This window comes from Mustela nigripes, chromosome 3 (assembly GCF_022355385.1).
Source record: "Mustela nigripes isolate SB6536 chromosome 3, MUSNIG.SB6536, whole genome shotgun sequence".
NCBI classification, from domain to species: Eukaryota; Metazoa; Chordata; class Mammalia; order Carnivora; family Mustelidae; genus Mustela; species Mustela nigripes.
In genome coordinates, this window is record NC_081559.1 from 114,764,105 (window position 1) to 114,777,343 (window position 13,239).

Below are 13,239 nucleotides of genomic sequence, written 5' to 3' on the forward strand. Positions count from 1 at the left end.
AGAGATATATATGTATCTCCTACATTGTCACATCATAATCACCCAAAGTCCAGAGTTTACATTGGAGTTCACTCTTGGTGTTTTACATTTTATGGGTTTAGACATGTGTGACATGTATCCATTACTATGGTATCATACAGAATGGTTTCACTAACCTAAAAGTCCTCTGCTCTACCTATTCATCCCTACCTCCCCCTTAATACCGGGCAACCACTGATCTTTTAACTATCTGTTTAGTTTTGGAGTTTTTTCTGTCTGTGTAGTTTTGTTTTTTTCAGAATGTTGTAAAGTTTGAATCATGCAGTATATAGCTTTTTCAAACTGGCTTCTTTGACTAAGCAATGAGCATTAAGCAATGAGCATCATCATGTCTTTTAATAGTTTGATAGCTCATTTCTTTTTAGTGCTGAGTAATATTCCATTGTCTGGAGGTACCACAGCTTATTTATCCATTCACCCACTAAAGGACAGCTTGGTTGCTTCCAAGTTATGGAATTAAGAATAAAGCTGCTATAAACATCTTTATTCCAGTGTTTGTTTGGACATAAGTTTTCAGCTCCTTTGGGTAAATACCACCAAATACAATTGCTGGATCATATGGTATGACTATGTTTAGTTTTATAAGAAACTGACAAAATAACTACACCATTTTGCATTACCACCAACTAGGAATGAATGTTCCTGTTGCTCCACATTCTTACCATAATTTGGTGTTGTCAGTGTTCTGGATTTTGGCCATTCTAATAGGTATGGAGTGTTTGGGTGTTTTTTGTTTTGTTTGTTTTTGGTTTTTTTACTAATTAGGTATAGTTGACTTCTAGTGTTACATGAGTTTCAATTATTTTTATTTTTAATTTTCTGAGGAACCTCAATATTCTTATCCAGAATGGATGCCCCAGTTTGTCTGCCTACCAGCAGTGCACTAGGGTTCCTTTTTTCCACATCCTTACTAACACTTGTTATTTCTTGTCTTTATTATTTTAGCCATGCTAACAGGTGAGGTGATATCTCACTGTGAATGTGATTTGTATTTTCTTGATGATGAGTATTGTTGAGCATCTTTTCATATGTCTTTTGGCTATCCAAATGCTTTCTTTGGAAAAATGTCTATTCAGTTCCTCTGCCCATTTTTAATTGCAGTGTGTGTGTGTGTGTGTGTGTGTGTGTGTGTGTGTGTGTGTTCTCCGTGTTTTAATTTGCATTTCCCTTATCACATGATGTTTGACATCTTTCATATGCTTATTTGCCATCTGTAAATATCTGTGAAGGTCTTAGGCCCATCTTTTAATTGGGTTGTTTGTATTGTTGAGTTTTAAGAGTTCGTTGTATATTTTGGATAACAGTCCCTTATCAGATGTGTTTTCTGTGAATATTTTCTCCCATATTCGTGATGTTTTTCTCATTATTTGGTCATCTCAACCAGACAATGGCGTTGACAAGAGTAGGGACTGTAGCATTCATTGTTACATATTTTGTGCTAAATATATATCCCACACTAAGTAGCATTGTATGCATATTTGTTTGTTAAATAAATAAATCACAAATATTGGATTAAAAAAGAAGGAAACCAGAGAAATCACATATGAGGAGATATGAACAAAGCAATAAGAATATTTCTCTTTCCTTATCAAAGAAGTAGAAACTATGATAAGGAATTCCATTATACCTATTAAGGAGGCAAATAGCAAGGTGATGCTAGCATGCAGCTCAGAGAAGCTAGCACTCTGTAAATGAATGGTGAAAGTGTGAATCAGGAAATCCTTGTGGGAAACACCTCCTAAAAAGGGTGTTTCTATCTCCAATATTCATATTCTTGACAGAGTGGTTCTGCTGCCAGAAATCTATCCTAAGGAAGGGACCTTAGTACAGGAAAGGCCTTCTGTGGAAAGTTGTCCACTGCCTCAGACCTGTATGTACAATATGGAAGGAACCCTGACACATCACCTAAATGGAATATCGATAAGACAGTCCTTATGACAGCTCTACAGCAACCTACAAAGTATAATGAGACAGTGCCCTGATGGTTTGCTTATAATGATTTCAGTATGTATGCATCTGGAAAAAAAGACTAAAAAAGATGAGGCAGAGTAGAAATACTTGTTTGGGTAGTAATGTGGACAAGTTTTAAAACTTACTTTTTACTGTTGTAGTTTTGTTTGTGCAGTACATGAAAATTATAAAAAGCTTGGGACCATTTATATAAACTCATAATTGAGAAAAAAGGGTCTAAGGAATCTCATGTTACCATCTGTGTCTTGAGGGACAAAGAGAATTTGGGAGGGAAGACACAGCCACTGGAACTCCAGCTTTTGCTTTCTCTTGGGCCTAGGCACTGTAATTGGTGTGGATGAGAGCACTGCTTTCTCCTGGCCCACTTGTGACATGTGTGGCAACGAGAGATTGGAACAGAGCCCAGGAGACAGGTAAGGGTGCGGGAGCTGGCCTGAAAGACCCCAGGGCAGCTGCAGCCAGTCCTAGGGGCTCCACTGCCACCCTGCTTCAGGCCACCTTCCCCTACTAAGGGAAATCAAGTTCCTGCACTGCAGCTCTGAGGCCATAGCATTAGGTGTGTTTACTTCTTTATAACAGAGGTTTTTGCTGGTCCTTTCAGTTCCTCCTATCTTAAAGGAAAGTAGAGCCAGGTTTGGTACTCAGCTCTTTTATTATCAGGAGAAAAAATAAAAACACAGGGCAAACCTGAAAAAATGAGACAAACTTGGTAACTATACAGCTTCTCTTTTGTAGGGGTGCAGACTTTTCTAGGGACCAGTGAACAGCTACATAAACAGATATTCCTTCCCCAACCAGAGTTACTGCATAGCCTCCCAAGGTGACTTTGTTACCTGTCAGACAGGGGCATGCTCATTACTTTCCTACTTATTAACTAAGGGGCAAGTGTTTTCTTGATGCCTCATGGGTTGGTGGTCTTATGTATACACAAGTCATCACTGGATTCTTTTAGAGACAAGGAGAGTGTGTACTACAGCTTTACTTGGTAGCAAGAAGGAGGATAACTACTGGTGATTAGAAGTAGGTTTTCCTGTTCAGGCAGGTGGGAAGCCCTGACTTCCGCTTGCTGAGCAGAGGGCCTCCACTTCACTTCATGGGATGTTTACTGTCATCCTCTATGCCTAGTTTGAATGAGGCTTCCTGCCTGAGTGTCCCTTCCATCCCCTGGGCCATCAGTTGCCCATGCAGCCATCAGCCAGAAGCTGACACTGATCCCTCAGAACAGGCTGAGTTTCTTCTGGCCTATTTCAGGAACTTGGTTTCTGAGAGTAAATCCCCCTTTTCTATATTAGCAAACACTCGTGTTTAGGAAAAAAATGTCTGTCTACTGCTAGATTCTTCTGATTTGTGCCTTTTCAAGTCTTATCTTCCCTGTTTGTTTCCAAACAACAGAGACACCTTTTCCTGTGGGGACTGCTCCCGGGTGGTCACCTCCCCTCTTCTCAGAAGGCACCTGCAGGTGTTCCTGGACTGTCCCTCTCGACCCCAGTGCACAGTGAAGGTCAAGGTAGGAGCGGTGTAAGAGGTCATGTGCTTCCTACTCCACCTCATGGAGCCGCTCTGCTGCATTAGCCAAGAGGGCAGCATCTATTGTTCCTTCCCTGGGGAGGGGATGGGAAGGACAGCCCCTCAGGAAAGCAGTCTTTCCACATCCATAACTTACAGTCAGGTTTAACATAAGGCTCTGAGGTGGAAGCTGCTAAAGAGATGGAGGTTGAACATTAACACTGATTGAACATGATTAGATTGAACATGAGCACCTGCCTCAGCCCTGGGAGTTAATTAATCAGCCCGCCCCACTTTTATTGCAGCTGTCCCAGACCAGTATTTCTTCACTCCTGAGATTTGCCGTCTGTGAGGATGGGGTAAGTCCAGGGACATGCAGCCCAGGTGTGCAACCCTGTGTTCTTAAGCCCTGAGTCAGTGGATCTCCTCTCCAGATGAAGATCCCTGTCCTGTGTACTTCCACTTACAACTTACAACATGTACTCACAGTATCATTGTGTGCATGCTAAGTGTTCAGACTGTACCAAGACACGGGTAAGTCTTACTGCTGTCATTCCCTGACAAATATTTGTGTCGGTTTATGAGATCCTTTTCTTTTTGGAATTGAATGATTTCCTGACCAAACTTGCAGAAGATATATGAATATGACCCCACTGGCTTTGATGATAGACAGGCAACATTTCAAGTCCTACTGCCATGATTCATGTTAATAGAACAGAAATATCTGAGACACACATTTTGTGTTTTTTAATTGCTGGGTATTCCAGAATGAGTAACTGGAAACTTGACCATTCTTTCTCAGAACTGTTTTGCCTTCCCTGAGAGTTACTATGGTGTGAGGCTGAATAAAGTGGTATGCTCCTCCAGGAAAACCACCACCTAAATATATATAATTTATGGTCTAGAGACAGTTTCTTCCTTGTGAAATTTGGCCCTCATGAATAAGAGAGGTCTGTCCTTGAGATGCCACCTCTGTCTTGTCCAAGCCATTTAAAAGCACCACAAGTGGCTTCAGGACTCTCTGAACCCCAGAGAAGTGCACTGAACACTGACTACTGGAGTGATGCCAGGGCACAGCCCCCAGGTCACAAAAGTTATCCAGGGCCAGTGTTAGGGTTCACCTGCAAATAGCAAACTTGGGCGAGCTGGAAGGTTGTGGTGAAAAGCTGGGTGATCATCTATAGAACTTTCTGATGGGGTCCCATGGTCAAATTCCAGCTCTGATTGCAGTCTGAACACAGGCTGAATTTATCCATCCTCTGGAGCTCTGAGGGTCTTCTCTCTCCAGTGGCAGCAAGCCCCTGCCCCTTAGGAGGTGCTGGCAGCTTGAGGAGGCAGAACAGCAATTTGTACTCCTTCCTCAAAACCACGGCTCTCAGAGTTTGGACTAAATTGGAACATGGATAAACCCATGAATAAGATCATTGAGGATCACTGGTCTGACAATGGTTTCCAACCCTGATTTCAGGTGAAACTGCCTGTGGAGCTCTAAAAAGCACATCTGGCTCCCACCCTGGGATAAAGCCCACCAGCCTGGGCGTTCCCTAAAGCAATTCTGTGACACTTCCAGCTCAGCACCAAACCTTTATCTAAAGGGCTGCTTCCCAGGTAGGGATTGATGCATAGACTAGGCCATAGGAGGGTTTATGAACTAGTTATTCCCTGAATGTTTAAAGTAAAATGTAAGTAAATAACTATAATGGACTAAGAACTATGCTTACCACTTTTCTCACACGTTGTCTTATTTAATCTCTGCAACATCTCAATGGTGCAGAATCCACATTTTACCACTGAAGAAATAAGAGTGCAGGGTTCACAGTTACTGTCTCTGTTGGGTACATTGTTATCCCCACAAGTGACTACGTAATAGAATGGGGGGAGGGTAACCGGAATCCTTGTGTGTTTGTTTCTATTGTTCCTGAAGTTTATATGTTTAATGTGTGACAAGACAGTAGTACCTGTTGGCTGACCCCTTGTCACCTCATCTCTCGGTCTTTGAGGTGGGGGAGGATGAGGAAAGAAGGGTGTGATGCTGGGTAAGGCTGATGAATTAGAGGGAGCTTTAAACAGGTCCTAAAGATGGTAGATCTACGTTATGAGGGAAGATATTTCCATGGAAAAGGTTGGAGGAAAGTGTGGGGAAGACTCCTGCTTAAGGAGAACACAGCAAATGAATCAAAACCCACAACTTAAACAAAGAAGAACCAACAGCACTTGGGATGGCACATAGCTCCCTTTAGTCTCACACAACCACAGAGGTGCAGTTCCTCATGTGGCCTTGGCTGGGCCCTACCAGATTCGGGCCTGATCTCCCACTGGTTTCTCACAGGTTTCCTGGTGCTTCTTCTAGGAAGCCTCCAGCCATGGACTGCCCTTGATTACCCTACTTCCCTATAAGAGACCCAGAGACCAGGAGGAAGCCCTGGCAGAAATCCTGCCTCTTCATTTGATTTCCTTCTGACTGAAGCTGACTTATACATTTTATATATTACACTTCTTAACTCCAGTATGCCTGTAGGCAAAGCCCTACTTCTAAAGAGCTCAAGAGGTCATGTGTACAACCGTACTTTTGTGTGTGTGTGTGTGTGTGTGTGTGTGTGTGTGTGTGTATCAGTGTAGCTGGGTTTGCCCATGGGTGTACTTGTGTGTATACACTTGTCTGTGCTCATGTGTACATGTGTTGCCTGATTATGTGCCTGTGTGTGCATGTGTGCACTGGGTGAGGGGCACAGGTGAGGGGCACAGGGTGGCAACAGCCTCGGGTGTTACCTTTCTGGGTGCCCTGTTATCAGAGCTGACACCATGCAAAGTAGAGTAAATTGCAAACCTGGAGGGACAGAAGTTCATCTCCCCTCCTCCAGTTTTACTCAGAGTGGATGATCAGGACTTTATATCTGACCTGCAAGAAGCTGATAGGAGATGGGTACAAGAAGGACCTCTGTGTTGACAAAAGCATGAGTTTTCCAGTCTGGATTCTGTCAGTTTTCTGGGTGAGAATGCATATTTGCCAAAATCCAAAGAATCACATTAGGCTTTCCATGAGAACTCTACTCCCTAGAACAGATGTGCTGTTTCTGGTTAGGACACATGAGTGTTAAGTTTTATGCCTTAACTTTAATGGGTTCAACTTACAGATGTGAAAACAATGGAGTTCGCTGCCGTTGTACATGTCAGTTCTCAAGCTCACATTACAGTGATAGAAAATTTGGAGTTTGTTTCCTTACTTTCAGGAAAAAGAAAAGTTAAAGGAAAATAGAGGGTCCTTTTTATAAAAATAGAGATACATTTTATACATTCATTACATTCATATGAACAGTGTGTTTGCATTTGCTGGTATGATTTTTTTTTAACCTCTCCATATTAACTCCCCCCAAATATATTGATGTCTACTTATAAATGATATAGTTAATATTGGCTATGATATAGTTATTATAAACTTTAGCTGTGAAACCTGACATTGTAAAATGAAATGATCTGTTGCTGACTTTTTTCAAGTTAGAATCTGTACTTTTACCCTAAATGAGTGTAGAAGTGCCTGGGCCTTCTACTTCCCCATACACAAATGTGCAAGGCTAGCTAAAGTGGGAAGAGACAGTAAATGAGTATCCAGCTGGCCTACCTCAATCCTCCCAAACCTGGACAGCCCCTCACTATGCACAGCCTTGTGTGTACCTTCTGCACCAGCACCCCTGTGGCTGGTTTTCTGCCATCTTTTCAGGGTCAGGCCCCTCATGGGTTCACAGCAAGCCCTTGATGAATGATCAAGGCAGTGGCCCATGAACCTGACATCAGTGTCACAGATAAGCAAAGCAGAGGAAGGCTTCAGCCATGGTTGTCCAGGCAGAGACTTTAGTTCTGTCTCTTCACCTGTCCTGATGACAACTCTTACTCCCCCTTCCCTCCATTAAACCACTCTGTTGACCTTACTCTAATTTTCACTAAAGAAGTCCAAACTCTATAAGTGAATACACTAAGTGTTTCACACCGTGTCTGACTTAAAATACAGTGGTTTGGCATTAGAGCAGTGCCCACATCCCAGATTGATCCTCCTGTGTATTGCTTCAGAACAAACTATCTCAAAGCTTAGTGGCCTCTACACTTACTCTGCACACAGACCTGCAATTTGGATAAGGTTCTGCCAGGACAACTCATCTCTGCCCAACAGGACATCAGCTGGTACCCCAAAGGCTGGATTAGAGTCACAGAACACCCTCAGTCCCTGGCTGGCTGTCATACTCCTGTTGCCTAGGACCTTCTCGGGCTCTGGCCAGATACCACATAGTCTGGATTCCCTCAGGACATGTGTCTGGATTCTGAGAGAGGCAGGCAGAGTCTGGGCACCTTCCTGACCAAGCTGAGGATGTCACTCAATGTCCCTTCCACCATACTCATCATAAGCAGTAGTCACTGAGGCCAGCCCAGGATCCAGAGTGACAGCAGTGAAGTGCCCACCTTTGATGGGAAGGCACCAAGGACACAGAGATGTGCCAACTTTGGCCATGTTGTTGGAGCCTCCAGCCTCCGTCTCCCTTGCCAAGACACATTAATGATGGAATGGGTGAGCTAAAACATACTGAACCAAGATACTGTAGAGATGTGTAAGTGTCTTGCACATAGGGGTTCCTGGGTGGCTTAGTTGTTAAGCAGCTGCCTTAGGCTCAGGTCATGCCCAGGGTCCTGGGATCAAGCCCTGCATCGAGAGCCTATTTCTCCCTCTCCCCCTCCCCCTGCTTGTGGTTTCTCTCTTGCTGACAAATAAATAAAAATAAAATCTTTTTTTAAAAAAGTGTCTTGTACAGAGGAGTGAGGTAACCCGGATAGTATTCTGCAAGTGGTAGCAAAGAAGCCTCTGAAAAAATGCATTACCCTCTAGGGCTTCTTCTGTCTCTGGTAAAGCCACAGATCTGATTTATCCCAACGCTTTTGAGCTGCTTCTTATTTTCAGCCCCTTGCCCCACCCCAGGAAGAAAATGTTGAGGTTTGAGACCAACAAAGCCTTGCCATACCTTCCTAGCCTAGTCATCTTGTGCCCCTGATGTCCATTGCCCTGAGTTCTCATCTAGAGATGAAACCTGCCTAAGATTAACCAATCACCGTAAGATACTCATCAAACAATGTGAAGAAAAAGCTTTTTACAACACATTTTTGGCTCAGTGTTACTGTAGAAGCAATGGGATGGGATCCTATTGAGAGAGGTTTGGGGCAAAGTACCAGGAAATCCTTTGACCAGAAGTGTTGCTAGATTGGGGAAGTGTCCCAAAGGAAGTGGGAGACAGCTGCAACCATGATGCATGCCCAGCCCCCAGCCTTCCTGCTAGAGAACAGGGCATATCCCTTTGTACGTTTGTCCCCAGCTCCTCTCATAGGACAGCTTAGCTCGGATATGCTTGTCTTTGCGTCCACCAACAAACAGCAGAAAAAAGGAGTTCCTTCATTTGCCGTAGTAGAGTTTTTATCAAGCCCTTAATTTTTTTTTTTCTTCCTTACCCATGTTATAAAGTGGAAGGTCACAGACTGAGCAAAGGACCTTCTCTGCTCTGCCCTGTGTGTTCCGTGTTGTTGGGAACAGAACGTTCAGGGCTGGCTCTATTTGCTTTAACCAGTGTGCCTTCTATCACTGCAGAGTTATGAAGTGAAGAGTGTCCTCGGAAAGGAGGTGGGGTTGTTGAATTGTTTTGTCCTGTCCATAACCACCCACCCAGCTATCTGCGTTGGATTGGAGGAAATTGAGCTCCTGAGTACAGGAAGAGGCTCTGCAGAACACTGCCGGTTGCCGTAGGATCTGTGAACTTTGCAATGCAGTTGCCGCTTGGGGTAGTTACTTGTTAACTATGGGTAGAGCGACTGTATTGTCTGATCTTGATTTTCCTGGGGCAAATGTTAGTGTGATTATTTTGTAAACTAAACAAAATATTTTTTTCTAGTTAAAATATTTTTACCTTTTTGCAAATTCAGTAACATGTTATTAAAACTTAAATAAGTCTGAGGTCTTCATTTTGTATTTCATCTTAAGCAATTAATAGTAAAAAGGCAAGAAAAAAATTGTGTTCACTTGTAATTCTTAAGTGTTTAAATTTTACCGTGATTCAACACGTTTTTCTTGTAGTTATTTAAGGTGCCCCAAAGAACACCCTGCAGAGCTGAAGTATTTGTCCTAAATTGTAATACAACTGTTCTACTACACAGTACATATCCAACTTAAACATTTTGCCGTTTAATAATTTTGGGAAGGTTTAATAATCTTGGTATTTAATTTTGGGGAACTGTGCCAGAGGTAAAACTGTTACCCATAAAGTATATGTAAGTTACCTGGTGGGATTAAGGCTGTACTGCACAGAGGTATAGATAACTCATGCTAGATAGACCTATTTAATCTTGCTGGGTACTGTGTACAGAGAGCCAAGATTACAGACTGAAGAGGAGTGATTGGTTATGTTTGCTTTGTTGGCAGAGATTTAAATTAATATAAAATGATGAATAGATTATCTTTAGACAGTATTTTGTTTCCTCCCTTACAATATGATGACAGGCCACAGTTAATTACATAATATAGACCTAACCTAGAGCAAGAAAGGGTGCCTAGTACCCACTTTAATTGGGAGAAAGGCAAACGGCTCTATTTGTTCTGATTAAACTTTGAAACATTACCATGACAAGATTTCTGACTATCCTTTGCATCTCCTACAGGACTATTGTATTTACATACACTTTGAGAATGTGAGAATGTGTTTGAAGCAGTACAGAAGGCTGAGTAAAAGTGAAAGCAAAGTTCCATGAAAGCCAAAGATGAGTCAGACATGACTATCGGATAACCGGAGCCCTTCCACTACCCCCTCACCCCTTGAAGCAGCCAACTAAAATTAGGGAGCCCTTTAGCTCTTCATAGAGCCCCTAAATCAGTTGCAGGGTCAGTCGACAAGCCAGCCCCCTCCCCAAATCCGGCTACTTCTTTGGGAGCACCTTCCACAAAAAGCTGCTAGCATGAACAAGATCCTGGGCAAATATTAACATTTGGAGGTAGACTCTGGCTCCTTTCAAAAGCAAAACAGACCCTCCTCTTCTAAGGAACTTGGTTCCCCTCATGGACACACACCTGGGTCCCGCGGCCTCCCGCTGCCTTGCTGCATACCTGGCACTGGAATGTGCCTTTCCCCAGCGAGGTCCTGGGGCTACCAGCATTCAGGAGTCACTGTAAATACAGGAATCAGGAGTGGTTTTAAATGCTTCTTTATTCTTACAAATACTGTAAAAATTAATATAAAAAGGTGAGCATGCTCAGTCTTTTCCTCTTATCTACAATAACAAATGGTTTGAGAAGTCGTTTTTCTTACAAATGTACCTTAGCTGCATCAATAAGAGTAGATGTAGAAAAGCTATCATTATAAAAATAATTTAAGGGAAATAAACACATAGCTTCTCTCAAAGTTCGGTGGTGGTTAAGTCCAGGCTGTAGGTTCCTTCGCTCGCGCGTCCCAAAGGAAATGCAGCCGGCGCCAAGCGGCTCTCGCTGCGTCCCGGTGGGGCGCGCTCCGCACCCTGGCTGGTCGGGTCTGAGGTATCGGTCGTTGGTGAGTCTCTCCCGCCCCCGGGGCGCGCGTTACCGGCCGTCGGCGGCCCCGGCGGCCGGCAGGAAGGGGGAGCTGGGCAGCTGCTTGAAAAACTGCCGAAGGCCGGCCAGGTCCCGCGTGAGCTGCTCCACGCGCTGGTGCAGCTTCTCGTTTTCGGCCGACAGCTCCACCAGCTTCTGCTGCATCTCCTGGTTGCGCCGCTTGGCCTTGTCGCGGCTCTTGCGCACCGCGATGTTGTTGCGCTCGCGCCGCTGCCTGTACTCTGGGCTACCGCGGTCCGGGCCCCTTTTCCCCGCACTCTTCTCCCGTGCCGGGCCAGGTGCAGGGCTCGGCCCGGGGCTGCAGCGCGGTGGCTCGGGCGACGTGGGTGGTGTGGGTTGTGCGGCGGCCGCCAGGCTCACCACGGTCTGCGCGCAAGCGGCCACCTGCGCCGGCAGCAACGAGCCGGGCGCGTCGCCGTCTCCCCAGTCTGGCTCGCGCTTGAGCGGACGCGGGGCGGCTGTGCCGTGGGTACGCGCAAGGCCGCCGGGCAGCAGCTCCAGGGCGCCCGCACCGGCGCCTGCCGCGCCCGTCTTGTGGTTGCTGTTGAAGAGGTCGGCGAAGAGCTCGTCGTGGCACAGCTCCAGAGTGGGCACGGCAGCCATGGAGTCAATGTAGGCGCTGAAGTCGATAGCACTCTCGTCGTCGTACATGGCAAGGGCAACGGCGCCTGGCTCGGACAGAGTCCCCGACTCGCTGCCGCGGCCCGGCTTGCCCGCCCGGCCCGGCTCATAAAAGGGTGCGGGCTCCGCGGGCCACGGCGCGCCGCGTGCCGGGCCGTCCAGGCTAAAGAGCGCGGCGCTCATGGCGGCGTCGAGCTGGGCTCCTACTCTGAGCGCGGTTGTCACCTCTCTGGGCAGGGCCCCGCCGCCTTTTCTAGCCGAGCTGACGCGCACGCCCCGCCCCGACTACAGAACCGCGGGGGCGCCCCGGGCCGTGGGGAGGGGGGCTGCGGGCGGCCGCGTCCGGCGAGCCCCCGCCCCGCCAGGCCCCGGAGCCACCGCCGAAACCCCCCGCTCCCGCCCCGCTGCAGTACTCCCCGCTGCTCCTTCCCTCCTCACCCCAGGCCCGCGCTAGAGGGGAAGGGGCGCTGCTTCTTCCCCGCCCCAGCTCCGGCCCAGCCCCTGCGCCTCTGCTGGGAATGACCCTCCCTCTGCCCGCACTCCGGCTTTTTCTCTTCTTCCTGTTTGTTGGGTTTGGAACCTTTTCGCTCTCGCACCCGGCAGTGAAATCAAAACCGGGATTTGGCCGCGGCTTGTCCCGGGCCGGTTCCCATCCTCAGGGGGAGCTCAAGCTGGGGGAGGGCGTCTCTGGTGCTGAAGATAGAGCCTGGGGACGTTCTCCAGCCACGGCTCCGGTCCCGGAGACCCTGGTCCACATCTGGGGCGGCTTGGACGGCGCAATGGGAGGGGCCTGCTTCGCACTTTTCCGAGAATTCGGGGCCCAATTTGGCCCTTCTCAGGGGTCAAAGGCACTGGAGGTCAAGGCTCGGCGTCGCATCTGGAACTTCCAGTCCGGGACTGCGGAACGCAGCAAATGGGAGAGGAGTCACGACGCTTGTCTGAGCCTCCGGCCGCCCTAAATACAGCAGCCTCCAGCGCGCGCTGATCCAGCCAGGCCCGAGGGCCGGCTGGAACCACGCAGAGCAGCGCAAACGCAAGGCCCGGAGGCCCCGTTCTCCCTGCGCGCTGACGTCCCTACTAGATCTTCTAAAGCAGTGCCATCTCGTGGCGGTGTTTTCTGCTCCAGTTTGTTTTTGTTTTTGTTTTTTACTTCCGGGCTCTTTCTTGCCTCAGTATTCCAGAGAAGACCTTTTGAATCTAAAGCAGCTGGGTCTTCAGGAGAAAATTTGTACTTGCAGCTCTGATAGATTATTAAATTGCTAGCTCTTCATACCGTAAAACACATGAAAACACAGTATGGATTGATTTTGTTAGTTAAGTTTCCTGAAATTTGGTCATTTCTGGTCAACTCCATTTATTAAATCACTGTCCCTATTCAAACATGGCCTCTGTCTCACATTTATGCTTGCCTTCGGCTTCTCACATATCAGACATTGTGTCCAAAAACCTATGCTACACAAATTGCTCCAGTTTCTGCAAATTCCAGAGGTAAT

The 13,239-nt window shown here is 46.5% G+C and overlaps 2 protein-coding genes across 8 annotated transcripts in view; one reads left to right on the forward strand and one right to left on the reverse strand.

The window, feature by feature from the left end:
* The window catches only part of SPIDR (scaffold protein involved in DNA repair), a 590,033-nt gene extending 579,870 nt beyond the window's left edge, over positions 1-10,163 (forward strand). For 6 of the 7 annotated variants that reach the window (XM_059394553.1, XM_059394557.1, XM_059394554.1 and 3 more), the window contains 4 exons: positions 2,330-2,423; positions 3,403-3,517; positions 3,822-3,875; positions 9,140-10,163. In XM_059394553.1, coding sequence (XP_059250536.1) covers positions 2,330-2,423; positions 3,403-3,517; positions 3,822-3,875; positions 9,140-9,295 — 419 coding nt within the window. In that variant the 3' untranslated portion in view covers positions 9,296-10,163. The remainder of the gene's footprint in view (positions 1-2,329; positions 2,424-3,402; positions 3,518-3,821; positions 3,876-9,139) is intronic. The other variant, XM_059394556.1, reaches the window with a different exon arrangement.
* Positions 10,164-11,028: 865 nt separating this feature from the next.
* On the reverse strand, positions 11,029-12,013 carry CEBPD (CCAAT enhancer binding protein delta). The gene has a single exon (XM_059394561.1). It carries the CDS (start codon positions 11,927-11,929, stop codon positions 11,114-11,116), a length of 816 nt encoding a protein of 271 aa, XP_059250544.1. The 5' UTR covers positions 11,930-12,013; the 3' UTR covers positions 11,029-11,113.
* Between the last annotated feature and the right edge of the window lie 1,226 nt (positions 12,014-13,239).

Coding starts and splice junctions, on each gene's coding strand:
- CEBPD (XM_059394561.1), bottom strand. CDS start 11,929: ATGAGCGCCGCGCTCTTTAGCCTGGACGGCCCGGCACGCGGCGCGCCG.